The following is a 25,619-nucleotide window of genomic DNA, read 5'->3' as shown; positions in this document are numbered from 1 at the left end:
TCTGACTGTTATTTGAGTGACAGAAGTTGAGCTGCAGTATTAATGTCATGAAAATGTCATCTCACTATTACTGATTTATCATGCAGCTCAAAGCATTATGGGTAGGATCTGTCTTCAGTTCATTGTGATTCATCAACACAGTTCCACTGATGAATCAGACCAAACAGTAATCCCAGGACAGAGCGTCTGAGTGAATGTGGTGTGTTCTGTGTGGATGAGGCTCATTGTGTTTCTGGAGACGCTGTAGAAGGACAGAGTTCCTGCACTCTCATCCACATACACTCCTACTCTACTGCTGATGGGCTTCACAGGGAGATCAGTCTCTATGTTATTGTGTCTGAATGAGTAACTGGAGGAAGAGCAGAACAAACTCCAGGACTGATTATTGTATCCAAATGAGCACTTATAATACTGTCCCTTCCTGTTGATGCTCTTATATGACACTGATATATCCACATCTCCACTCCACTCAATCTCCCAGTAACAGCGTCCACACACACTCTCTCTACACAACACCTGAAGATGCACATCAAATCTGTCTGGATGATCAGGATACGGCTGATACCACCGCACACGTGTCACCTTTCTGTTGTCCTCAGACAGACTGAGTTCAGTGTTTGCTGTGTTTGGATCCAGTGTGAGAAAACAGGCATCTGAACACAAGAACAGAGACATTTACAACAACAATCACTACAGTGTGTGTGTGTGTGTGTGTGTGTGTGTGCGTGCGTGTGTGTTTTGTAGACATACATTTCTTCAGTCCTTCTTTAATCCTGGATTCTCCTCCATGATCCACACTATAAAACACACACACACACACACACACACACACACACACACACACACACACACACACACACACACACACACGTTCAATCAGTTAACAAAAGCTAAGGTACTTCGGGTGGTTGCTAGGCTGTTATTGTAGTGGCAAGGATGTTCTGGGTGAAATGAACATTGCTTTTCTCAACTCCTTTTGTCACTTCTGAGCATTTCCCTATATTTCAAGTATCCCCTGAAACGTTACTATCTCTGTACAAAACTAACCAAAAAGCTTAGAAATGTACACAAACAGTGACATAAACACTGATTATTTGTCAATGGAAAGCCCCGTTTCGACTGACCGGCATGCGATTGGTCCAGCCATCCTCCTGTCAGACTAGCAGCGCTCTGTGTAAACAAGCTAGCGAGAGTGGCTAAGGCTAGTCAGTGTTTTTTTTTTTTTTTTGATCTGAAGACGTGTCATCCTTCGATGAAAGCGACAGTGATGTTAAAGGTCCTTTGGATGCAGAAACGGATCATGCATTTGTCACCCCTGTGGAAGAGGATCACGATCATGATGAAGCTTGGCACTCGCTAGCTTGGTACAACCCTTCCTACCCTTCAAGATCTCTACTTATCCAGAGTGTGCAAAAGGGCTGGCAAAATCACTCCGGACCCCTCACATCCAGCACACTCACTCTTTGAACTGCTTCCATCTGGTCGGCACTACAGAGCACTGAGCACCAAGACGACCAGACACTGGAACAGTTTTTCCCCCAGGCAATCCATCTCATGAACACTTGTCAGTAAACGTGGAACACGCAGCACTATTATATACTTTATTAATCTACTCAGTATTTATTAATACCTACTTACATCCAAATTTGCATCTAATATACCTGTACCTAGTAATGGCATACTCTGTATATTGTGTTTTTGCTATGTTGCACTTTGCATTTTGTCTTGTGTACTTGTATATTGTTCTTTTTAATAATCTATGTCTTGTCACTGTCACTCTATTGCACTGTTGAGCTGCTGTCACTAAAACAAATTCCTAGTATGTGTAAACATACCTGGAAATAAAGCTCATTCTGATTCTGATTCTGATTCTGATGAAAGCGTTGAACAGCCTGTGACTGATGTTGGCAAAGTTAATAGAGTCATGTCTAGTTGTGAAGCAGTGTGTGAGAACAATTAGCAGTGATTGAGATGACAAGTTAGCAAAATACGCGCCTTTTGCTGTAAAGGTTGTAAACTCAACCATGTTCATTTAATGACAGACATGCTTTCTCTCTGTGACTGCGTGTACATGTGCACGTACGCACAGTGTTTTATTCCAATACTTTAAAATAATTTGAGGTTTAGATTGGTTTAATAGCATTTTTATATATACAAATGTCTTTGGTCAAATTAAGCTGTAAAATAAATATTTTATGCCTTTAAATGCAATGGATTTTGAAAGAAAAAAACGGCAAAAAACTTTTAAAGTGATATTCTCATTTTTTTAATTGGAAAAAGAGAGCGGACGACCATAATTCAAATGGGTATATCTTTAAAACCATTCAAGGTATGACTTTATTATTTTATGGTATTATTTTGAAATTTGGTTCACTGTGACTCATTTTACTGGATCAGGTCACATATATGCTGGGTGGTTGCTAGGGTGTTGCTATATGGTTGCTAGGGCACTTGGGTGGTTGCTAGTAGGGCTGTGTATTTTGATATATTTCATATTCAGTAGGGTGACCAGATGTTCCCAGTTTTACAGCACATTCAAAACAACCTGCAAATACACTGTAAAAGCCTGATCAATATATCCAGCTGGCAATCATATGATTGTGATTATTTTCACCAGCAGAGGGCTCTGCAAGCTATTACTAATAACTTGATTGCGTGCCACTACTTTGCTCTCACTACTTTTTGCTTTATGACTAAAGCGCAATTATTATCAAAAGAGATGCCATTATTGGTTTCAAGGCAATAACATACTAACTTTACAGGTTAAAACAAAGTACTAGGCTACTGTTTGTGTGCACTGTACACGTGTCAGGATTTTCTTATGTATTGTTCTGTTTTCCTAGTGTTTTCCCCCTTGTGTTTCTAGTTGAATTGGTTTGTTCCGTTGTCTCCCCCTTTTGGTTTAGCGTTTTTGGTTCAGCCTTGCCCATATTTGTACTTCCCCTGTTTAGCTCGTTTGGTAACCACTCTCCTGTTTCTGTGTGTTTATAGTCCTTGGTCTCTCACTTCCATTGTCTGTGATTAATGTTTCTTTGGTTATTTGTTTTTGATTCTTATTGATGATTCTTTGTTTCACAATAAATCTCTGTTTTATTTATACTCCTGTTTTCTTCCAAGTTCATCTGGCTCATCTCCTCGGCAGTAGTGTGACAAAATCACGGACCTATACAAGATGAATCGGGCTGAAGACTGTCTATGGGGACTGTGGCAGGGCGGTCGATCAGTTTGCCCCCGGGCAAAATGCCTTCCAGAGTCTCCGCTGGTTCCGTCCAGCCCTCCAGTGTCCACGCCGTCAGAGCGCCCTCAAGTGACCACTCGCCCAGAGCCTGCTCTTCCAGAGTATCCGCCGGAGACGTCCAGCCCTTCAGAGTCCACTCGCCCCGAGCGCCGTCCAGAACCCGCTCCTCAAGAGCTCCCTCCAGAGCATGTACCTCAAGAGCCTTCCAGAGACTATTTTGGTCTGTGTTCCCCTAATCGTCCCCAAGAATTTTTTTTTGGGGGGGGAACCATATTCCTGAACTGCTCCACCATGACCTCCCGAGCTAGCTCACCTGCCATGGCCCCCTGAACTGTCTGCTCCGCCATGGCCTCCCGAACTCCCTGATCTGCCTGGAGGCCGCCCCTCTATCCTGTATCCCCAGTTTCCCTGCCTTGCGGTCTGCACTGCGAACGCATGCCGCTGCGTGTGCTCCACTCCCGGAAGGCTCTCTTCGAAGAAGGAGCCTTCACCAGCGTTCCTCGCGGGTCTGGTCCCTCTTCCGCCAAGGCGGAGCGGCGATTGCACTCCTGGGGATCGCAATTGGATCTGGCACAGGGTATGGAGACGGGCGAGTCCCTATCTTCTACCTCACGAGTCCATCGACCCGCTCTCTGGGTTCGGAAGCCCACTCTGCGGTTTCTTCCCCACTGGGAGAGGGCGTGGCGCCTCTCTTATCTTTCTCAGAGGAGGTGGATGTAGAGAGTGCTAAAGAGGAATCACCCCCTCAATCTCCCTAATATGAGGAGCTATCAGAGGTGGTCACTCGTGCTGTAGCCACTTCAAATCTGGAGTGGCAAGCCAAGAGACAGGCTGACCCGCAGCGTTGCAAGCTGGATGAACGCTTTCTGGAAGAACAGTCTCGGCCACCACCTCTGCGCCGGAGCCTTCCGTTTTTCCCTGACCTCCACACCGAGGTGTCGAGGTCATGGGGAAAACCATATTCCTTGCGGCTCTACAGCCCGTCTGCCGCCCACTATTCAAACGTGGCAGGGCTGTCTGAGGACGCTCTCATGATGACGCCCCAGGTAGAACAGACATTTGCGATCTAGCTGTTCCCCGAAGGCTGGTGCGTGTCTGCACACCATGGTGGTGTTACAGGCGTGCCAAGCCGACCTGCTTAAAGAGCTGGATGAAGGCGAGGGGGCACGGCCTGATGACATGGCCGAGCTAAGGCAAACCGCTGATCTGTCTCTCCGCGCCACCAAGGAGACATCGAGGTGGTCCCTCCTCACGAGCAAGAGTCCGGGTTCTACAGCAGGTACTTCATTGTTCCCAAGAAGGATGGGGGCCTCAGGCCCATCTTAGACCTGCGCATTCTAAATCGCTCAGTCATGCGACTAAAATTCAGATTGCTGACTGTCAAGCAGGTCGTGTCATAAATCAGGTCCGTGGACTGGTTTGTGACCATAGACCTGAAAGATGCTTACTTTCATGTCTCCATCCTTCCCCAACACAGAAAGTTCCTGAGATTTGCTTTCAGGGGCGAAGCATACCAATATCGGGTTCTTCCTTTCGGCCTTGCACTCGTACCCGGCAATTTCACAAAGTGTGTGGATGCAGCTCTGGCTCCTCTGCGACTCCAGTGCATCTGCATACTCAATTATATTGACGACTGGCTGATTCTGGCTCAGTCCGTGCAGGTGGCAGTTCAACATCGAGATGTTGTTCTGTCACACATGAAAGAGATGTGGTTAAGACTAAACACCAAGAAAAGTGTGCTTTCTCCTTCACAGAGAACCACTTATCTCGGCGTGGTCTCTTATATCAACCACCAAGGAAGTCTGCGTTCGCGCCCCTTATACAAGCTGGCGCACCAGATCCTTGTGTGGGCCCAGGGAAAACTCCTCTCGCTGACATTTAATGTACCTAGTTCATATCCCTGGGTGTCTCAACTTGGGAGCAGACGTTCTGGCGAGGCAGGGGCCGAGGCCCAGTCAGGATAGATCTCCTCTCACAGGCAGGAGGGTCTTATTCTTCACCCCCGCCCAGAGCTGTGGAAGTTATGGGTGTGGCCCTTGAGGGGCCACAGCTCGTAGCTTCCAGTCTCTCAACCGAGGTTGTTGAGACCATCCTCCAGTCCAGAGCTCCCTCTACGAGGAAACTGTACACCTTGAAGTGGAGACTCTTCACTTCTTGGTGCGGAGACCGCCAATTTGACCCAGTTAACTGCCCAGTCGGTACAGTGCTGGAGTTCTTACAGGCCCGTCTCTCCACCGGGTTAACCCACTCCACCCTGAAGGTCTACGTGGCGGCCATAGCAGCTTACCACACCCCTCTCGGTGGCACATCAGAGCTTTCTGTATCCCAAAGTGGGATACCTTCCGAAGGTCCCCACTATTGCACCACGCCCTGTCGAACTGCAGGCCTTTCATCCTCCTCCCTTCAGGGGAGGCCTCCTACGTGAGGCCATCCTGCTGCCAAGCCTTCCATAAGCATAAGATTGTGGATGCCATTTCTCTTTCATACGAGTCCTCTGGTCTCCCCTCAACATTGGGAGTCAAGGCTCACTCGACTCGCGGTATGTCTGCCTCTAAAGCCCTTCTTTCGGGCCTTTCCATCCAAGAGATCTGTAACGCTGCAGGATGGTCCACGCCCCTTACTTTTACTAGGTTCTACAGCCTAGATCTTCCAGCCGCTCCCGGCTCCTTCATTCTCTTGCCCTAACTAACGGCAGGGACACCTTCAGTATGGCGGCATGGGCATTCTCGTTCCCATAGTGTTTCGACGCAGCTCGAGTTACCTGGAAGGGAACGTCTCAGGTTACGTATATAACCCTAGTTTCCCTGAAGGGAGCGAGACGCTGCGTCTCGAGGCCATACCTCCGGCATCCCTGCGGCGCTTGCTGCTTCCAGAAAGCTAGCATTGCTCTCACTGTACGTGCTGGTCGCTGACGTCACCCCGACGTGATGTCTTGCGATTCCATTGGGCTGAATACACACGTGATTCAGAGCGCGGTCACGCTGAAGGCGTTTCCATAGCGTTTCGATGCAGCGTCTCGTTCCCTTCAGGGAACTAGGGTTACATTTCTGTGTAGGGTTAAAGTCCAGTCGTGTCTGGCAAGTTAATATGTTGGAGTTTGTTTTTGATTGGGAGCATTTTCTTTTCCTAATTTTTTTCTTGAAACCCTCCTAAACAACTTGTAATGATGTAGGTGCTAGTAGATCTTTTAAGGCTTTGTGACCCCAGGACTCCAGTTGTGATCTTTGACGAGTCTCTGGTCACTCAATCTCTTCTCCTCATCATGCATTAGGATGATATAGACACATGTCCTCTTCCAGGCAGATTTGTAACATATTTTGTTAATTGGAATATAATTATTGGGGCTTTTTAATGCTTTAGCTCTTTTCTTATTGCAATTTACTAATTTGTGAGGCTTAACAATCTTGCTGCATATCAGAACTATATATTCTTTGGTTTTTCTCATTTGGAACTTGGCATTTGCATTAACTCACATTTGTGCACTAAAAATAGAAATATGAATGTAAATCTAACCACTCCACTCCAAGCCAGGTCTGTCAGTTTTTATTTTCACCGCAGTGCTCTTTAATCTGGCGTAGTGTCAACTAATTTACTTTAATAGTGACTCTAATGTGTAACTTATTCAAGGTAAAATATTCAGGGTTAGGGCTTTTTTGTTAAGTTGTTAATGTTTGCAACATAAATTATCATTTTGAATATGTTTGTTTCTACCTTTTTTAAAAGCTGTAGGAAGGTGGCTGACATTTTTGTTGTATTTTCACTGTCTGCTCCGATTTATTGCCAGTCAGGGAGTAAAATAAATGTTATGTTGTTAATTTGTTTTGTCTGAGCAGTTTAGTTAAAATTTTACTCCTGAGTTGTGCTCTTTAAATCCTTTATATTGTTGTATCCTCTAAAAATGCCTATACTCATATAGATAATACAGAGACACTGAAAAGTTTAAACAGTAAACCCAAAACCTCCTTCAGCTGACATACTTGAGTTTGTCCAGTGAGCAGTACGGATCCTTCAGTTTTTCAGAAAGCATCTTGACTCCTGAATCTCCTGGGTGATTGTAGCTCAGATCCAACTCTCTCAGGTGTGAGGGGTTTGAAGTCAGAGCTGAAGACACATAATAACAGCCTTTCTCTGTCACCATACAGCCAGACAACCTACGAAAACATACAACAGTCCATATCACATTAGTGTTTATTGTTCCTTTTAATAATGAACTATTTATTAATTAAAAACAACTAGTGACAAAAAATACAATTTTTTGCTCATTTAGCATTATCAGGAAGAACCAAATATTCCCTATTCCCTATTCCAATGCTGACTGTGCCATATATTTGCCAAAAGTGACAAAAGTGTTAAATAATTATATGGGTAATATTTGTCATTTTATATGAGGGTCACTTTAGTCTCTGGTCCACGTTAACCAGTGCTTATAGTGCCACATCTTTGCCAAAACTGGCCCAGATAGGTTTTAATATACCTGGGCCACATTTTCTGGAACATATGTTGGCCAGATTTGGTTTATACCCTGATTACCATTTGAGTAGCATTTTGTTAATTATTTTATGGAAAACCAGTTACCTCAGTATCTCCACCTGACAGTTTGGACTCTGTAGTCCTTCGGAAAGAAGCATCACTCCAGAATCCTGCAAGTCATTGTTACTCAGATCCAGCTCTCTCAGGACAGAGTTTGAGGACTTTAGAGCTGAAGACAAACTTTCACAGGACTGAGCAGTGAGATGACACTCACATAGCCTGTGAAGAAAACAAAACAAACAACCATAATAATGTGAATTTATCAGATAGGTTATATAGTTTAGAATTTGGAGTGCATGTTTGTAAATGTCAAAACTATTATAGTTCATTAGTAGTTAATACATTAAAAGACTAAATAGAAATAGTGAGTTCATCATTGATGGCACTGTAATTAACATATTTAATTACACATATGTGAAGAGTTAGATAATGCTTTGTTGACAACTTATTAACCAGTTTTTATATTTTATAGGGACATTTTTATACTGTATAACCTGTCCCCTTCAAGCCTAACTGTAAGCCTACACCTAATCCTTACTGATAACTTTTAACAACGTGATCTAATAAGTATTTGTATGCACTTCATATTGACAGCATTATGCTATTTATTTTTAAGTGGTTATGCTTAATTTTGGGCATAGGCTTCATGTATTTGTACATTTAAAAAAAACTGAATATTAATGCAATTAATGACCAATAAAGGTTGGTTTTGAGCACTTTATTATATTATAATTAATTACATTTTGGGATATACCATGACCCAATCTAAAGTGAGAACTAAAATCTAAAGTGGGTCAACAGTAATTACATATAGGTTTTTAAAAATATATAAGTACAATGTAAAAAATGTACGTACACAATAAGTACATTGTACCACATGATTAATTTAAATGTAGGTACACCTAATGTAAAGTGCGACCATCAGATCCATATGAAAGGCCAACATGTTTTTAAACATAAAACAGTTCTTTGAAACAAACTGTTCAAAGAAGTCATTAAGGAAGTTTAGGTATTATTTCATTCTCATTACTGGAAAACTGCATTATAGAATTCCATGTTATCCAGGATGGTTGGGAACTCTTGACTGTTTTCTCATCAGTTTTTCTGAGTAGGCATTGTCTGCCTTGATATCATACTTGAATCATACTACAATATAGACAGAGGAAATATCGGAGGCGCTAGTGAGCAGGTATGGAGTAGGTTGTGTTTTGGGTGAGCTCCGCAAAATTTTATTACATTTATTATAATTTTGAGCGTTCGACGTTTTAAAACTGGCACTTAAATATACTCTTTCGGAATCTCAACATCTGTTTATTACTTAAGTACGTAAATGGCTAAAAGTCTGCGACAATACACCTACACGGGGAAAAGTATCGCAAGCAGGCCTGGTCCCTCGAGCAGCGATCAGAAATCACCGGAGAAACAAACCGAAATGGCGGATACAAAAGCAGAAATCCTGTCGCTGTTGAAAAATGATATCCCCACGCTGCTCAGGGCTGAACTGAAGACTGTTCTTGCGGACGAATTTAATAACATGAGGTCAGAATTGCAGGCCGTCAAAACGGAGGTCGTCGGCAACATCGTACTGTTACGCTCAGATTTGGAATCTATGAAAAAGACAGTAACCGATATGGAACACGGACTGTCCGCGTGCTCGGACGATGTGACATCATTACAAGGATCTGTGAGCAAACTCGAAACGGCTGTTGCGGCTTTGCAGGAGAAATGCGTTGACATGGAGGGGAGGATGAGGAGGTCAAACATCCGTATACTGAACGTGGCAGAAGGACCAGGTTCGAGCTCTCCTGATTCGGTCTCAAAGCTGCTAAAAGAAATACTAGGCATGGATCGAGAAGTGCTTGTGGATAGATCACACCGCAGCCTCCAACCAAGGCAGCCTGGCGGTAAACCACGGGTGATTGTGGCCAAATTGCATTACTACAAAGACTGTGTCGAGATTCTCCGCAGAGCTAGGGAAGATGGTCCGCTTCAGTCTAAAGGATCTACAATTCTCATATTTCCAGACTATCCTCCCAGCGTGGCTCGCGCACGATCCGCGTTTAATGATGTTAAGAAGTTGCTTCGTGGTCGCGATGGAGTGCGCTACGGTATCCTCCATCCAGCGAAACTGAGGATCACTTACAATGGTAACGAAAAGGAGTTTTGCGACCCGGCGGAAGCCATGGCTTTTGTGAAGAGAAACATCGTCTCGGATAAGGCTGAATAGAAGACAATACATTTGTTGAGGACTGAATACGCATACTGACGTCTGACAGGCAATGCTGCATAATATAGACGTTAAATTTAGATAGTAGGCTACTGGTTGTACGCAGTTAAGTTGTTACATATTTTTTATTTACTCCTTCTCTTTTTTGTCTTTCACAAATGGTGAGTAGCCTACATAATTTTATTTAAAAATTTAAAAGTTGAAGGGCATGACGTCAAACTTAGTTTTCGTTATTGTTATTCTTTTTTTAATAATATATCTATATTTTTATCCTCTCATTTTCTTTTATAAATGTAAGATGATCATATTGCCTTCAACTGAAATATTGAAAAATGGTTATACGCTCTTTACTTATGTTTAGTTCAGGAGCGCCTGCTTCACTGTGATTTCTCCGTAACAAACACTTAAATGTGTGGATACCTTTTCAATGGGTTAGGGGGTCACTCTGTTCCGTTGAGTGACAGGGAATGGGTTTTTACTGCACCAAATGTATATTTTACATTTCACGTAACTTGCCTTTTTTCTATTAAGTTGGAGGAGCGATTACTGCTATACTTTCACTTTCAGAATGATTAATAAAGCCAATAGGTCAGCAGGTTGCAATGTAAATTTTGTTAGTTGGAATGTCAAGTCCTTAAATCACCCGGTTAAGCGTAAAAAAGTACTTTTGCACTTAAAACAACTTAAAGTGGGGATTGCCTTTCTTCAAGAAACTCATTTATGCAAAATAGATCATTACAGATTGAAGTGTGATTGGGTAGGTCAGTTATATCACTCTAATTTTAATTCTAAATCTAGAGGCACGGCAATTCTTATTGAGAAAAACATTCCATTTGAGGCCTCAATGATTGAAGTAGACCCTGCAGGTCGTTTTGTCATTGTAGTTGGTAAACTCTATAATATATCAGTTATTTTAGCTAATGTGTACGCACCAAATTATGACGACAGTCTTTTTTTCACAAATATCTTCTCTAGGCTACCCAATCTGGATACGCATTATTTGATAATAGGAGGAGACATGAATTGTGTAATGTCTTCTCATTTAGATCGTAGTTCTGTCAAAACTACTGTTCCCTCCAAGTCAGCTGATGCCATTAAATTATTTCTAGACACATATGGGATATCTGATGTCTGGCGATTTCGTAATCCTGGATCTAAAAGTTATTCTTTTTTCTCACCAGTTCATCAGACATATCCACGTATAGACTATTTTTTCTTAGATAAGAATCTTCTCCCCTTGATAAGTTATTGTGAGTATTGTGCTATTGTAATTTCAGACCACGCCCCTTTATTAATGACAATGTGCATACCAATCACATATGAGAGATATTGTCCCTGGCGTTTAAATACTTTGTTGCTTTCAGATGAAACTTTTGTTAACTTTATTTCTTCTAAGATAAAAATATTTCTCGAACATAATCAAACACCGGGAATGCCTTTTTCAGTTATATGGGAAGCAATGAAAGCAAACCTAAGAGGGGAAATAATATCTTATAGTTCTCACATTAGAAAAACACAAACAGCCAAACTTGAGGAATTAACAAACGCTATACTAAAATTAGATGCTACCATGGCCGTTACACCATCACCTGCCCTAAACAAACAAAGACTATCACTTCAAACAGAATATAATCTTTTAAATACTAAACGCATTGAGAACTTAATAAATAAAATACGTTATAGAACATATGAACATGGTGAGAAGACTGGCAAAGTTTTAGCTCACCAACTGAGGCAAAAGACTGCAGATCGCACTATAACTCAAATTAAAGATACATTAGGTAATAAGTGTACTGAACATTCACAGATCAACCATTGTTTCTATGAGTTTTACTCACAACTATATACTTCTGAATCTCATAAAGATAACAATTTGTTTTCATCATTTTTTGACAAAATTACTATACCTTCAATTGATAGTGAGACTGCAGCTGAACTTGAAACACCTTTCTCAGTTGAAGAAATAAGTGCCTCAATAAAGTCAATGCAAAATGCAAAGTCACCGGGTCCTGATGGGTTTCCGAGCGAATTTTATAAAAAATTTAAGAGTGAACTATCTCCACTATTATCACACGTATTTGAGGAATCTTTCTCTTCAGGTACTCTGCCTTCAACAATGCGACAAGCTGTCATATCACTTATTTTAAAAAAAAACAAAGATCCTCTGGATTGTGGCTCTTATCGCCCTATCTCCCTCCTCAATGTGGACAGTAAAATTCTGGCTAAAATGTTAGCTCGTAGGTTAGAAAAAGTTTTGCCTTCTATAATATCCAAAGATCAAACCGGATTTATTAAAGATCGGCAATTGTTCTTTAATATACGTCGGCTCCTAAATATTCTTTATGATCCCACTCCATCTAGTCATTCTGAGGTATTACTATCACTTGATGCTGAGAAAGCATTTGACAGGGTGGAGTGGGACTTTCTTTTTTATGCTTTGGAAAAATTTGGGTTTGGGTCAAAATTTAGACATTGGATTAAAGTCCTTTATACTTCACCACTGGCAGCAGTACGTACAAATAATAACTTATCTCCTTTTTTTTCTCTACAACGTGGTACAAGACAAGGTTGTCCTTTGTCACCTCTTTTGTTTGCATTGGCAATTGAACCGCTAGCCGTGGCTTTACGCGAGAGGAGTACCATTAAGGGAATACAGAGAGGAGATATTGAACATAAAGTCTCTCTCTATGCAGATGATATGCTTGTGTATTTGTCTCATCCACTTACGAGTCTGCCAGCTCTGATTGAATTGCTAAATGACTTTGGTCAAATTTCCGGATACAAAATTAATATGCAGAAAAGTGAATTAATGCCCATAAATTTGACATCACATTCAGTTCTATCTAACTCTTTTACATTTAAAATAAGTGCTGAAAAATTTAAATACTTGGGTATCTGGGTCACTCATAAATATCATAAACTTTATAAAGCGAATTTTTGCCCACTTATAAACAATTTAAAACAGGATCTTGACCGTTGGAACCTGCTCCCATTATCTTTAGGTGGTAGAATTAATACTGTCAAAATGAATATGCTACCCAGATTTTTGTTTTTGTTCCAAAGTCTTCCTATTTTTTTAACAAAATCTTTTTTTATGAACATAGACACCCTTATATCTGATTTTATCTGGAATAGGAAAACACCTCGAATACGTAAAAGTATCCTACAAAGACATCGTTCTTGTGGTGGGCTGTCTCTACCGAATCTTCAACAATATTATTGGGCTTCTAATTTTAAATTTATGTTGTATTGGCTTAATCCTTCTGACAATCCAGCATGGTTGTTATTAGAAAAAGCTTCTTGTAAATCTGAATTATCTTCTTTACTTTGTACAAAGATTCCTCTCTCTGACCCAGTATCTAGACATTCTCTAAATCCGATTGTTAGAGCATCTTTTAAAATTTGGAACCAGTTTAGACGAGTTTTTTCACTGACTGATCTTTCAATGCAGGCTCCTATTATGAGAAATCATATGTTTTCTCCTTCAATTACAGATGCTGCTTTTAATTGCTGGGTAGAGAAAGGACTTGCCACATTGAAAGATCTATATAGTGATTCTAGCTTTATGTCATTTCATCAAATAAGAGAAAAATATAATATTCCACAAACACATTTCTTTAGATATTTGCAGATTCGTAGTTTTATGATATCTAACACTATGGATTTTCCAGTTCTACCTACGGAATCACTACTTGACACAATTTTAAAAATCAACCCACTCTCTAAAAATAATATAGGTTTGCTATATTCTCTGATTTCCTCACAAAATTTAGCATCTTTAACAAAATTAAAGCAACAATGGGAAAGTGAACTTGATTTGCTTTTTTCAGAGGAAACATGGCAAGATATTATAAATAAGATTCATTTAACTTCAATTTGTCTACGACATGTAATTATTCAATTTAAAGTGGTTCACCGCCTGCATTGGACAAAAGCAAAATTATCGAAATTTTCACCAAATATAAACTCTTTGTGTGACAGGTGTGGAATTGAGATAGCTAATCATACACACATGTTTTGGTCATGTTCCAAGCTTGTTAATTTTTGGCAATTAATATTTAATTTCATTTCAGAAGTCCTGTGTCTACCTGTTGATCCTTCTCCTATTGTTGCAATATTTGGTTCAACCACAGAACTCTGTTTAGATAAAAATACAAAGAATATGATTTCTTTCTCGACTTTAATAGCAAGACGTCTTATATTGCGTAAGTGGAAGGACAAATCTCCCCCTACTTTTAGTCATTGGATCAGGGATCTTATGTATCATCTTGCATTAGAGAAGATTCGGTTCTCTATTAAAGGCTGCAATCAAACTTTTTTCTCTATCTGGCAACTAGTGCTGACACACATAGAACGTATGGATCCAAATTTAATTTCTGTTTAATTTTGATATTTGCGTTTCCCTCCCTTTTTGTTTAATGAATGTGTATGTGTACATGTATATAAATAACAATATGGTATAGAACATATTAAAAGTGTGCACAATGTAATGTATAACAATGGTGCGGTGGGTTGGGGGAGGTGGGGGTGGCTCTGTTGTTGTTATTTTTTTCACCTTTTTTTTGTAAAATTGTTATATTATGTAAAATGTTAATAAAAAGACTTTGAGCAAAAAAAGACAGAGGAAATATCTGCTAGTTAACTATAGTATAGCTATAGTTATGGTCGGAACACCTATTTTTACCCACATATTTGAACAGTGATTCAGTTAATGTGAATGTCAAACCTCAGTATGTTCAATCGACAATGCGGTAATGCAGTGTGGACAATGCAGCTTAACTAAGGCCTTTTAGGAACTACACTCCCATTCTGGCGTAATAGTCAAGGAAGTTTTCTGCCGTAACATATTACAGCAGCAAACTTCCTTGACTATTACGCCGGAATGGGAGTGTAGTTCCTAATCTTATCAGCCTAGAAAATCACAGCTTTAGTTTTTCCACTGGTCTTATTGGTTATTTTTATTGGTTATTTTTCAACGCGATGCTATATTGGTCTAATAGGATTCAATGATCTATGTTAAGCTATGCTAAAAGTAATATCGCCAGAACAGGAGAACGGCTAAATGGATTTCAAAACGGTAAAACTCAACGTATTAAGTCGGGGGGAGTTGGAGAATGAGCCTGTTTCCAAAAAAAGTTGAGTGTTCCTTTAAAGGAACCGTATGTAGGATTGTGGCCAAAACTGGTACTGCAATCACTTTCAAAATACTGTAGAACGATGTTTCCCCTCCCACTCCCCCCTGACTCCAGGTTGCCAGCTAAGCTGCAGGAGTAGGCTGCTAAGGAGCTTCCAACGGCAAGTGATGAGTCCTACACAGTAATTTGTTTTTCTTCTGTTAATTATGCTTATGCTTCACAAGAGATGTATCGCAGAAATTTACAGATGGCGATTAGCCAAATATTTCGTAAAGATGTACTGTAATACCACATTTCAGTCGGAACATAGGTTGTTTTCATACCCTGCTAGTGGTGCGATATAAAGCTTTTTATGAACGCATTTAGCACGGCCGACCGCGGGAAATCCACTGTGTACGGAAGCAAAGTTAGCCAAACATAGATGAATCTAACCTGTCCATGAAAAAACTACCAACGATGGCGTCTGTCTTCAAATTCTTCTCCGTTTTCAGCCGTCTCCGTCTTTCAAAGGCATCTCCTATACAAATCCTTGTTTTATTTCGGACTTTGTCACGACGTATTTCGGATTCATAATGAGGTCTTTTACGTTTCGTAACGTTATACGCGTTTTATCCGACACGCTCGTATAGCCGCAGCTGTAACAGAGCTGGCAACCCGGATCAAGAAACTCTACTGATTTCGTGATTGGTAGATAGCTGGAGGGTGGAGCCTCAGACCAAAACACAAAACGACAACAATAACATCAGTTGTGGGCTGCAACTCTCACTTTTAAATGACAATATCCTGGCCGGACCACTGTTGTCAGTGATATAAGTATTTGAAATGAACATGATTTCTTAATGTCTAGTGACATGTCAGGGCCATTTTATGATTAACTGACATAAATTTCTTACATACAGTTCCTTTAAATAAAAAAATATTGAAGATAGCGGAGACAGGAATAATAAAGGTGATCCTATCAGTGTCTAAGGCTCAACCATGTAATAAGATTATCTCTAAATTATATAATAGATTTCTGCAAACAGTATAGGAGGATACATTACATGTCAGAGACAAATGGAGAATGGAAGGAAATCTAAAGATTTCACAAGATAATTGGGGGAAAATTTGTAAATCACAAAGGCAATCTACAAGTTCAGCAATAAGGATAGAAAACTGTTGTTAATTCTTCTGGCAGCTAGTAAAAAAGTAATTACTAGAAAGTGGTTGAAACCCGAGTCATCCACAATTGAAGAGTGGATCGATACAGTGTATAAAATACAGTCAAGCCCAAAATTATTCATACCCCTTGCAAATTCAGATTTAGTTTACTTTTATTCAACCAGCCAATTTTGTTGACCGGAAAAGACACAGGCTTCTTCCAAAGGATAATAAAGATGATGTACAAGAGGCATCATTGTGGAAAAAAAAAATATTTCTCAGCTTTTATTAACATTTGAACAAAAAGTGGCATGTCCAACATTATTCATACCCTTTGCAAACTGTCACAGTCTATGTGAAAATCCAATTACCCTGATTGATTGGGAACAGCCCTGCTGAAAAAACCATCATATGCTGGTTAGGTATGTTTTGGTGCTGGGATGCTGGTTTTAGCTGGTTTATGCTGGTTCTTTGCTGGTTTATGCTGGTCCTTTGCTGGTTTATGCTGGTTAATGCTGGTCCTTTGCTGGTTTATGCTGGTCCTTGACCAGCAACATGACCAGCACAAAACAGCAAAGGACCAGCATAAACCAGCAAAGGACCAGCATAAACCAGCAAAGAACCAGCAAAGGACCAGCAAAGAACCAGCATTAACCAGCTAAAACCAGCATCCCAGCACCAAAACATACCTAACCAGCATATGCTGGTTTTTTTCAGCAGGGAGCTGGTGAAAAACAAGCTTTTTGCTGTTGGTTTGTGGACAGTCATGGCTAAGACAGAGGAGCTCACTGAGGATCTGCGGCTGTGGATTGTGGCTGCCAGAGAAGGAAAGGGCTATAAGACTATATCTGAATGTTTTGAAGTTCCAGTGGCTACAGTGCAAAGTATTATTAATACTGGAGGACACCACTTCTCCAGATAAGGCACACAGAAGCCCGCTCATCTGGACAAAGAAGAAAACTTCTGGTCTTCTGTTTTGTGGTCAGATGAAACATAAATTTAATTGTTTGGCCACAATGATGTAGCCAACATTTTTGTCATAAAAAAGGAGAACACCATCCCCACTGGCACATGGTGGTGGAAACCTAATGTTTTGGGGGTGTTTTTCAGTCGGTGGACCAGGGAACCTAATCACAGTAAATGGCACCATGAAAAAGGAGCAATACAGGCAGTCTGCAGAGAAAATTGGCCTTGGGCACCAGTGGACATTTCAGCACGACAATGACCCAAAACACACAGCAAAAGTGGTGAAGAAATGGTTATTAGACAAAAGCATTAACATTTTGCAGTGGCCGAGCCAGAATCCTGTTGAAAATTCAATAAATCAATTGAGAATCTGTGGAGGGAGCTAAAGATCAGGGTGATGGCAAGGAGACCCTCCAACCTGAAAGATGAGTAGGCAAAAATACCAGTGGAGACATGCAAAAAGCTGGTCAGCAATTATAGGAAGCGTTTGATTGCTGTAATAGCCAATAAAAGCTTTTCTATTGATTGTTGAGAAGGGTATGAATAATTTGTTCAAATGTAAATAAAATAAATTATGTAAAAAAAATAAAAATAAAAAAAAAGAAATTACTCACAGTGCTTTTCTGCAGCATCTCACAGCTGGGATTAGTCTCTGGTAGTTTAAAGATGATGTGAACCTCTTTGGGTTGAACTCATCCAGCACCTTCTCTGACATCAGCAGGATGTAGGTCAGCACTGTACACATTGAAGATGAGAGGTCTCTTTCTGGATGTTCATCTGAGCTGAGGTAACTCTGTATTTCCTCATATAACGAATGATCTTTGAGCTCAAGTAAGCAGTAGAATAGGTTGACTGAAGTTTCATCTGTGATATTCTTGTTTTGTACTTGTTTAATGTATTCAGTTGTTTGTCTGATGATCTCTGTGGTGTCTTGAGTGTGCGTGATCAGGCCTTTCAGCAGATTTTGACTGGATTCCAGTGATATTCCCATGAGAAACCGCAAGAACAGGTCCAGATGTCCTCTCTTACTCTGCATTGCTTTATCGGTGGCTCTCTTTGTTAAATCATGAAATTGTACTTGTCTAAAAAAGAATTTAAGTCTGGCTGTAGTTTGTGAATCTTCAAAGAAAAACCGAAGCTCTCGCTTGTTCTTGTTCAGATAGCAGAGGAACACATGCACTGCGGCAAGAAACTCCTGAACACTTAGATGCACAAAGCAGAAGACCTTTCTCTTATAAAGTCCATCTTCCATCTTAAAGATCTCAGCAATCATTCCTGTGAACTCAGTGTCTTTACTCACATTAATACCACATTCTTTCAGATCTCCCTCATAGAACACAATGTTTTCCTTCTTCAGCTGTTTAAATGCCAACTTGGCTAACTTCAAAATCATTTCTCTATTTAATTGTAAATGCTCTAAATGCTCTCTTTCTTCTTGTTCATCAAACTTCTGACACTTCATGTCCATCTGTATCCGCAGGAAGTGAATGTACATTTCAGTGAGTGTTGTGGTGATGGTCTCTGCATTTTTCTTGATGATAATATTTTGAAGTACCGTGGCCGTGATCCAGCAGAACACAGGAATGTGACACATGATGTAGAGACTACGATTCGTCTTAATGTGCGAGATGATTCTGGACACCTGAGTCTCATCTGTGATTCTCTTTCTGAAGTACTCCTCCTTCTGTTGGTCAGTGAATCCTTGCACCTCTGTGAACAAACCCACATACCGAGGAGGGATCTGATTGGCTGCTGCTGGTCGTGATGTCACCCAGACTAGAGCTGATGGAAGCAGGTTTCCTCTGACCAGACTTGTAAACATCACATCTACAGATGATCTTTCCTCGACAGTGTCCAGTGTTTCACTTTTAAAGTTCAAAGGCAATCGACTCTCATCAAGTCCATCAAATAATAATGCTAGCTTACATTTCTTATATAACTTTGACTTCCCCAAGTCTTTCAAGTCAGGATAAAATTTCAGCAGAAACTCATGGAGATTGACCTTTTTGTCTTTAATCATGTTGATTTCTCGGAATAGAAGCAGGAACACACAGTCTATATCCTGATTGGCGTTTCCTTCTGCCCAGTCCAGGATGAATTTGTGCACAGAGACAGTTTTTCCAATGCCAGCGACTCCCTTGGTCAGCACAATCTTCTCCTCACAGTTTTTCCTCAGTTCAGTAAATATATCATTGCATTTAATAGGTTTTTCCTGTGTTTTTTTGCTCTTGAAAGCATCATCAATCTTCAGAATCTCATGTTCCTGATTGACATCCTCCATATCTCCCTCTGTGATGAACAGTTCTGTGTAAACGGCCATGAGATCTGTGTCATTTTCTTTGTTGCCCTCAAAAATAGATTTAGCTTTTTTCTTCATGTTCGTTTTGTGAGTTTCCAAAAACTTATGCAGCATCCAGTCCTCTGTTAAAAAGACTGATAAAATTGAATAAAACATGATGAAAAAGCAAAAAAAAACTTGTTACTGTTGAACATAATAGTTGAAGAATAGGCATTTTATATACTTGCCGTTTGCTGAAATCATTTAAGTTCATTTTTTTCCTCATTAAGGTACACACAGCACCCCATATTGACAGAAAAACACAGAATTGTAGACATTTTTGCAGATTTATTAAAAAAGAACTGAAACATCACATGGTCCTAAGTATTCAGACCCTTTGCTCAGTATTTAGTAGCACCCTTTTGATCGAATACAGCCAGAGTCTTTTTGGAAAAGATGCAACAAGTTTTTCACACCTGGATTTGGGGATCCTCTGCCATTCCTCCTTGCAGATCCTCTCCAGTTCTGGTAGGTTGGATGGTAAACGTTGGTGGACAGCCATTTTTAGGTCTCTCCAGAGATGCTCAATTGGGTTTAAGTCAGGGCTCTGGCTGGGCCATTCAAGAACAGTCACGGAGTTGTTGTGAAGCCACTTCTTCGTTCTTTTAGCTGTGTGCTTAGGGTCATTGTCTTGTTGGAAGGTAAATCTTCGGCCCAGTCTGAGGTCCTGAGCACTCTGGAGAAGGTTTTCGTCCAGGAAATCCCTGTACTTGGCCGCATTCATGTTTCCCTCGATTGCAACCAGTCGTCCTGTCCCTGCAGCTGAAGAACATCCCCACAGCAGGATGCTGCCACCACCATGTAGTAGAACTTTATTACAGACACATCATGGTCCAAACAAATACACAAACAATACAACAAGACAATTAATAATTAAAAAAAAAAACAAAAAAAAAACAGACAGAATCCTCAACATCACAAATTTACATACAAACTAGTTCGCCAATGTTTCCACATATTGGAGAAAAATCTAACTGAACTAAGTGCCAGGTTCGTCAGTGTCAAAATAATACCATTTACAGAGTCTGATAACCTACACATACACTTGTACATCAAATTACGCAACATGGCAGAGTATGTTGGCACACCAACACTAACAAACATTTGGCTTGCACTGCTCCATCGTGGAACCTTAAGCAACAGCCTCAACCCATCATTGTACGCTACTTTAAGTTTATGCATGCTACTCTTTCTATAACGCCGCCACAAATGGGCAGTATACATAGGGGTACAAAATGCTCGGAAAAGTGTAGTCTTAACAGATCCTGAGCACATACTAAATTTACGCATCAGCATATTTACTTGAGCATACAACATACAACATTGTCTATAAATATCCCTATCATCAGACAGGTCATCCGTTATGTAATGTCCTAAATATCTAATCTCCTTGCATATTTCAAGGACAGTACCAGACAAATAAAATTCAGGAAAAGAAAGTTTCCCATCCTCCCTACTCCTAATTATCATGACATTACTCTTCTTTGTATTATATTTAATATCAAAATCTGAGCCATATTGAGAGCAAACCCCCAATAACTGTTGAAGGCCTGCACTATATGGACAAAAGATCACCAAATCATCTGCGTACATTAAATGGTTGATAACAGTATTACCAACCATACAACCTGTTCCACAGTTATTTAACATCTTTGATAAGTCATCCATATAAACATTAAAAAGAAAGGGAGACAAAATGCTTCCCTGTCTAACTCCATTACCCACAGAAAATGGAGCAGACATACAACTACCCCATTTCACATGCATAAACTGATGAGCATACCAAAAAGCCAAAATTCTTACTAAAAACTTAGGAACCCCTCTTTGACATAATTTACAAAATAATTTTTCATGATTTACACGATCAAAGGCTTTAGAAGCATCAATAAAACATACAAACATTGTAGAGTTATGCCTGTTATACAAATCTAAAATCTCCTTTAAAGCAAAAATACACATATCTGTGCCATGTTTAGATTTAAAACCAAACTGGTTATCAGAGGACAAAACAAACAGTTCTAACTTATTTAGCAAAGTCCTCTCAAGGACTTTAGATAAAATGCTGGCCAAAGCTATGGGTCGGTAATTGTCCATGCTATTTATTTTGCCAGCTTTATCTTTAATAATAGGCACTAACATAACAGACAAAATAGAATCAGGTAAAATACCATGCACTAAAAATCCAGTAAAACAGATAGCAAGCAGAATACAAAGTTTCCTACTTGCAAATTTTAAATGTTCAGCAAATATCTTATCCATACCACATGCCTTATTATCTTTCAACATCATAACTGCATCCAAAACTTCTTGAGGAGAAACAGTCACATCTTCATTATTATCAATATTGCCCACCACAAAGGATTTACTCTTAACACAATTAAACAGTTCATAGTAATGTTTTTGCCACAAGTTAGTAATTTCCTCTGAACCACTTACACCATTGATATTTGTTGGCAAGGATGTTGTACACTTGTTCATTCTTTTAATTTCTTTCCAAAAATTATTTGAATTATTATCTTGCAATTTCCTTGCTAGTGAGTCAGCCCTCATTTTATTTTCATTCCTCTTAATGTAACGCAGCGCATATTTAAAGTTAGCATTTGCTCGTTTCTTATATTCAAATAAGGGGCCATATTTATGTCTACCTGACTCAACCCAAGTTGAAAAAGCCCTTCTAGCCTCAACATAGAACTCTTCAACATAATTGTTCCATCCTGGCCTAACCTTATGCACCTTGGACTTACACAAGGACCTACTTGATATAAGGAGAGATTCCACAATATTATTATACAAGGAACATAACTCAATGCCATGTTGCGGGTTCTTGCAATTAATATCACCACATACGACTGCATCTTTCGGCAAATCAATATTACTCAATATTGTGTCAGACTGAACACAGTATACCCTAAGATCATCCTCAGATAAATAAGACCAGTCTAATCTCGCCTCATGAATGTCATTATTCAGAGGCAAAACAGTAGGTAAATTACCCAAATTTACAGATATAGAGAGAGGCACATGATCAGTAGTGGCAAATTCATAATTAATCCTCATGGTCTCTAGAGAATCATGTGCGTCTGCTGTACAGATGCAGTGATCTAACCAGGAGGTTGTATGCCATGCCTCACTAATATAAGTGTAACTATTAGCAGGTAAACCTACTTTACTAGACAGAATCAAACCATTATCAGAACAAAACTGCATTAAATGATTTGCAAATAAGGAATTACCATCAGAAACATCTGCATTCATATCACCCAAAATAAAAAAACATGTGGAAGCATTATCCTGAATAAAAGACATAACACAAGCCAACCTACTGAGATATTCATCTTCATTCTGAGAGCTCTCATATGGTGTATAAATATTCAGAATAATAAACCTTTTTCCACCATTACTAAACTCAATCCCTATGGCCCAATCAACATCTAGTCTGACCACCTTAATTAATTGATCAAACTTTTTCTTCCATAATATAGCAACGCCTCCTGGTATTCTACCATGAACTATTTCAGTGCTTAGGTCAGTGGTAGATTCACCCGCTCCATAGAAATCTTTATGAAGGGAATTCAGTCTTTCCAAGTCCTGCTTAGGTAAAAAAGTCTCTTGAACACAAAGAACATCACAGGTGTCCAATAGTTTTTCCACCACAAAGCGGCGTGATTTATCTGCTTCGCTATGCCCAACGCGCAGTCCCCGGGCATTGTATGACACAATATTGATATTCATTTACTGTGGATTATCCCGAACACCCACATGGCTACTGCTTGCCTGTAGAGCCACAGATGTAATATCAGACGCTGATCGCTGCTTTTGCAAAACATGCTTCACTGTTGGGACTGTATTGGACAGGTGAGGTGCAGTGCCTGGTTTTCTCCACACATACCCTTTAGAATTAAGGCCAAAAGTTCTGTCTTGGTCTCATCAGACCAGATAATCTTATTTCTCACCATCTTAGAGTCCTTCAGGTGTTTTTTCATGTGCCTTGCACTGAGGAGAGGCTTCCGTCGGGCCACTCAGCCATAAAGCCCCGACTGGTGGAGGGCTGCAGTGATGGTTGACCTTCTACAACTTTCTCCTATCTCCCGACTGCATCTCTGGAGCTCAGCCACAGTGATCTTTGGGTTCTTCTTTACCTCTCTCACCAACGCTCTTCTCTCCCGATAGCTCAGTTTGGCCGGACGGCCAGCTTGAGGAAGGGTTCTGGTCGTCCCAAACGTCTTCCATGTAAGGATTATGGAGGCCACTGTGCTCTTAGGAACCTTAAGTGCAGTAGAAATGTTTTTGTAACCTTGGCCAGATCTGTGCCACAATTCTGTCTCTGAACTCTTCAGGCAGTTCCTTTGACCTCATGATTCTCATTTGCTCTGACATGCACTGTGAGCCGTAAGGTCTTATATAGACAGGTGTGTGGCTTTCCAAATCAGGTCCAATCAGTATAATCAAACACAGCTGGACTCAAATGAAGGTGTAGAACCATCTCAAGGATGATCAGAAGAAATGGACAGCACCTGAGTTAAAAATATGAGTGTCACAGCAAAGGGTCTGAAAACTTAGGACCATGTGATATTTCAGTTTTTCTTTTTCAATAAATCCGATAAATGTCAACAATTCTGTGTTTTTCTGACAATATGGGGTGCTGTGTGTACATTAATGAGGGAAAAAAATGAACTTATATAATTTCAACAAATGGCTGCAATATAACAAAGAGTGAAACATTTAAGGGGTCTGAATACTTTACGTATGTGAATTATATATAAAGTCACGGCCTTAGTAAATATACACAAAAAAGTCTGTGAAAATTATTCTGCATCATTAATTTATTTGATCTTTTATTCAAAACAATTCCCAAAAAACAAACCCTTAAAAACAAAAACCTCTAAAACAATTAAAAATGGGAAATAAATCTCATTATATAAAAAAGTTTTAAATACACACAATTATTGACACCCATTTATTAAATAGTTTTGGAAAACCTCCATTTGCCAAGATTACAGCTCTTAGCCTCTCCTATATTGCCTGACGAGGTTGAAGAGCACCTGGCAAGAGATCAATAATTCTGGGTATGATTAAAAATCTTGAATAATCAAATGCTAATGTGATTTATAAAGTAAATGTTGTGCAGGATCTATAATTAAACCAACATATGCTTTACAGTCGTAGCATTTACTTTTGCACCTGTTTCAGTATTCAGATCAACTCTGACTTCAGTCTGGGCACAGCTGATTTTCTTGACTGAAAGAGCGATGGAAAGATTTATCACTTTTTTACATTCCAGTTTTGACATTACCAATTTTTTTTACTTATTACCTTCTGAGTGTTTATTCTCTAACTCTTTAGCAAGATGGTTCTGGTTCATTTTTTTCAGGATATCCAGCGTGATCTTCACAGCTCTTTCTGGCCCAAAACGATCCAGCATCTGATCCGCTGTGTCAGTCGCATTCGCTTTTTCCAGTACAGAAGCTGGAATAGGTCCATCTTCTCTTAAGTAGCTCTTAAATCTCTTCAATTTTTCTTCTTCCAGATCATCCAGTGTGTCATAAAGCAGTCTTTTAACAGATGCCATCGTTCTTCACTGACTGCTGTTGAACATAAAGAAAATAGGTCACTCTTACTAAACACTGACTAAATAGGGCCTGAAACTGTATTTTTCTCAGGGAATCATTGTTGAGTATTTATTACACAATTTCCTCTAGACCAGATTTGGATGAACATCAATTTCCTTCTGTTAAATCCATATGACAGAGATTTTATTACTTTCACCAAAAACCTCTATGCATAAGGAGAAGAAGTTTTACTTATATATTATAGCAACTTTCCACAGCTCAAGATCACTTTACATACATGAAAACATGAATACAATAAGTGACCCTGGCTGTAAAATCATCCTTCATAAAGTGAAGAACATTCTGTGAAAATGTAACCTTCACAGATTATCACTGACAGTATCTTTAATATTGATTAAGGCCATGTCAAAAATTGAAATCACAGTGAAATGAATGGAATCAAATGAAATCAAAATTTGATGCTTGTTATGTAATA

General features: G+C 39.8%; 1 protein-coding gene across 1 annotated transcript; it reads right to left on the bottom strand.

Annotated features, from left to right (window-relative positions):
• LOC141332899 (NACHT, LRR and PYD domains-containing protein 3-like) lies at nucleotides 1-25,143 on the bottom strand. The gene is made up of 9 exons (XM_073837861.1): nucleotides 24,888-25,143; nucleotides 17,851-19,669; nucleotides 7,814-7,987; nucleotides 7,212-7,389; nucleotides 4,790-4,926; nucleotides 3,552-3,663; nucleotides 3,204-3,470; nucleotides 751-814; nucleotides 1-653 (listed from the first exon to the last, which is right to left on the bottom strand). Exons 1-9 carry the CDS (start codon nucleotides 25,141-25,143, stop codon nucleotides 133-135), a joined length of 3,528 nt encoding a protein of 1,175 aa, XP_073693962.1. The 3' UTR covers nucleotides 1-132.
• Between the last annotated feature and the right edge of the window lie 476 nt (nucleotides 25,144-25,619).

Source organism: Garra rufa, chromosome 4, assembly GCF_049309525.1.
Source record: "Garra rufa chromosome 4, GarRuf1.0, whole genome shotgun sequence".
Classification (NCBI taxonomy): Eukaryota; Metazoa; Chordata; class Actinopteri; order Cypriniformes; family Cyprinidae; genus Garra; species Garra rufa.
This window is presented reverse-complemented; position numbering and strand designations above follow the sequence as displayed.